Consider the following 1587-nt stretch of genomic DNA (forward strand, 5'->3'; position numbering starts at 1 on the left):
GGTTGCCTGGTCACCCCATGGCCATGGGGACCATGATCTTGAGGACCAGGGCTCCCTACTGGGGAAGATGCCAACGAAGGCATCTCTGGTGTCCCTCTGCGCCGGCGGGCTGTGTGCCAGCCCTGCCGCGGCAGTGCCAGAAGGGGAGGATGGGGGGGGAATCGGTGTGGGCCGGCAGATCGGCTGGCATGGGGACTGTGCCACGCAGGTGATCTTGGACTGGTGCCGGGCTCCTGCCCAGCTTTGGCCACCTGCCTTTGCCGGGGGGGGGAAGTAGAAGTGTGGTGTGCAGCCAGCAGCGGGGAACTGGAATTCCCCAGGCAGCTGCCGGAGCCTAGACCTCCCTCCGCAGCCACCAAACCCAGATCTTGGGCTCTGTGAAACACATCCCAGGCTCTTTGGACCTGCCCTGGTTGGAGGCCTGGCTTTGGGCAGTGCTTTGTCCAGGCGCTGTGCGTGCTGTGAGGTCCAAGAGAGGACCCTGTGGTGCTTAGTGGGGTCAGGAGGGTCTGTTCCCAGTGGGGATTGGAGTGAGGGACTGCCCTGAGCAGCCTCAGGCCATGTTCCTGCCTTGCCCTGCTACTGCACTTCCCCAGGGAGAGGGCAGGATGGAGAAGCTCTGAGCTGGTGGGAAGGGAAGGGGACTGAGGGAGGCAGGGAGGTTATTCCTCCATGCAGCAGTGGAGGATCTCCACTCCTGAGCATTGCACTCGGGACTTACTTTTTTTTTGTGTTTTTCCCCTTTATCCCCTCTGTAGGTTGGTTCACCTGGCCATTATCCACTGCGTCCCAGCTGTGGCACTCTGCTGCATCGCTCAGCTGCCCAGGGAGGTGCTGGAGATCCAAAATGATCTGTTCCAGGTATGCGGATGTGATAGGCAGAGGATGGGAGGAAGGCCAGTGCTGCAGGCTGCTGCCTGGATAGATGCCCAATCCATCTGTCCTTTCCCCAGGACCCCCCATCCACTTCCACCAGAGCGTGGTGAAGGTCCCGTGTGAGCAGCCTCTTTTTGGGGAGGGGAAGAAAGGTGTGGAAAGATGCCCTGAGAGAGAGACATGACAGCTCCCAGCAGGGCAGGGTGAAGGGGTCCTTTACGAGGCCCCAGGACATTGCAGACAGCCCTGGAGGGTGGAGCAGGCACTGCTTGAATGTGGCAGGGTGGATAACCTGGGAGAGTGAGATCTGCCCCCGTTGGTGATCCTTGAGCTGAGGTGCGGGGGGAGAGCAAGCCATTTGCACACCCCAGTGTCAGCCATGATTAACCCTGGGGTAGGGACAGGCTCCTGCGTGGCGGCCTGCCTGTGCCACCAACCTGGCTCTTGTAGGCTGGCTTGGCTTGCCACGCTCGGTGTCCTGCGGGGCATCCCCCCCGTTTCCTAATTTCTGTCCCCACCCCCTCTCTAGACCCCTCTCCACCTCGCCGTGTACCTAGAGCAGCCCAGCGTGATCCAGGCACTGATCCACAAGGGAGTGAACCCCGGGCTGCAGGACCGCAACGGCAATACCCCGCTGCACCTGGCCTGCGAGCAGCAGCGCCTGCGGTGCGCCCAGCAGCTGCTGCAGGGCACAGCCCCGCCGGAGGGCAC

At 62.1% G+C, this 1587-nt stretch overlaps 1 protein-coding gene across 1 annotated transcript in view; it reads left to right on the forward strand.

Moving 5' to 3' along the window:
* Positions 1–758: 758 nt before the first annotated feature.
* LOC104618020 (NF-kappa-B inhibitor epsilon-like) overlaps positions 759–1587 on the forward strand; it is a gene marked incomplete at its 5' end in the record, with an annotated part of 2436 nt that continues 1607 nt past the window's right edge. Inside the window, 2 exons of the mRNA XM_010283498.1 lie at positions 759–861; positions 1406–1586. Coding sequence (XP_010281800.1) covers positions 759–861; positions 1406–1586 — 284 coding nt within the window. The remainder of the gene's footprint in view (positions 862–1405; position 1587) is intronic.

This window comes from Phaethon lepturus, unplaced genomic scaffold (assembly GCF_000687285.1).
Source record: "Phaethon lepturus isolate BGI_N335 unplaced genomic scaffold, ASM68728v1 scaffold47253, whole genome shotgun sequence".
Classification (NCBI taxonomy): Eukaryota; Metazoa; Chordata; class Aves; order Phaethontiformes; family Phaethontidae; genus Phaethon; species Phaethon lepturus.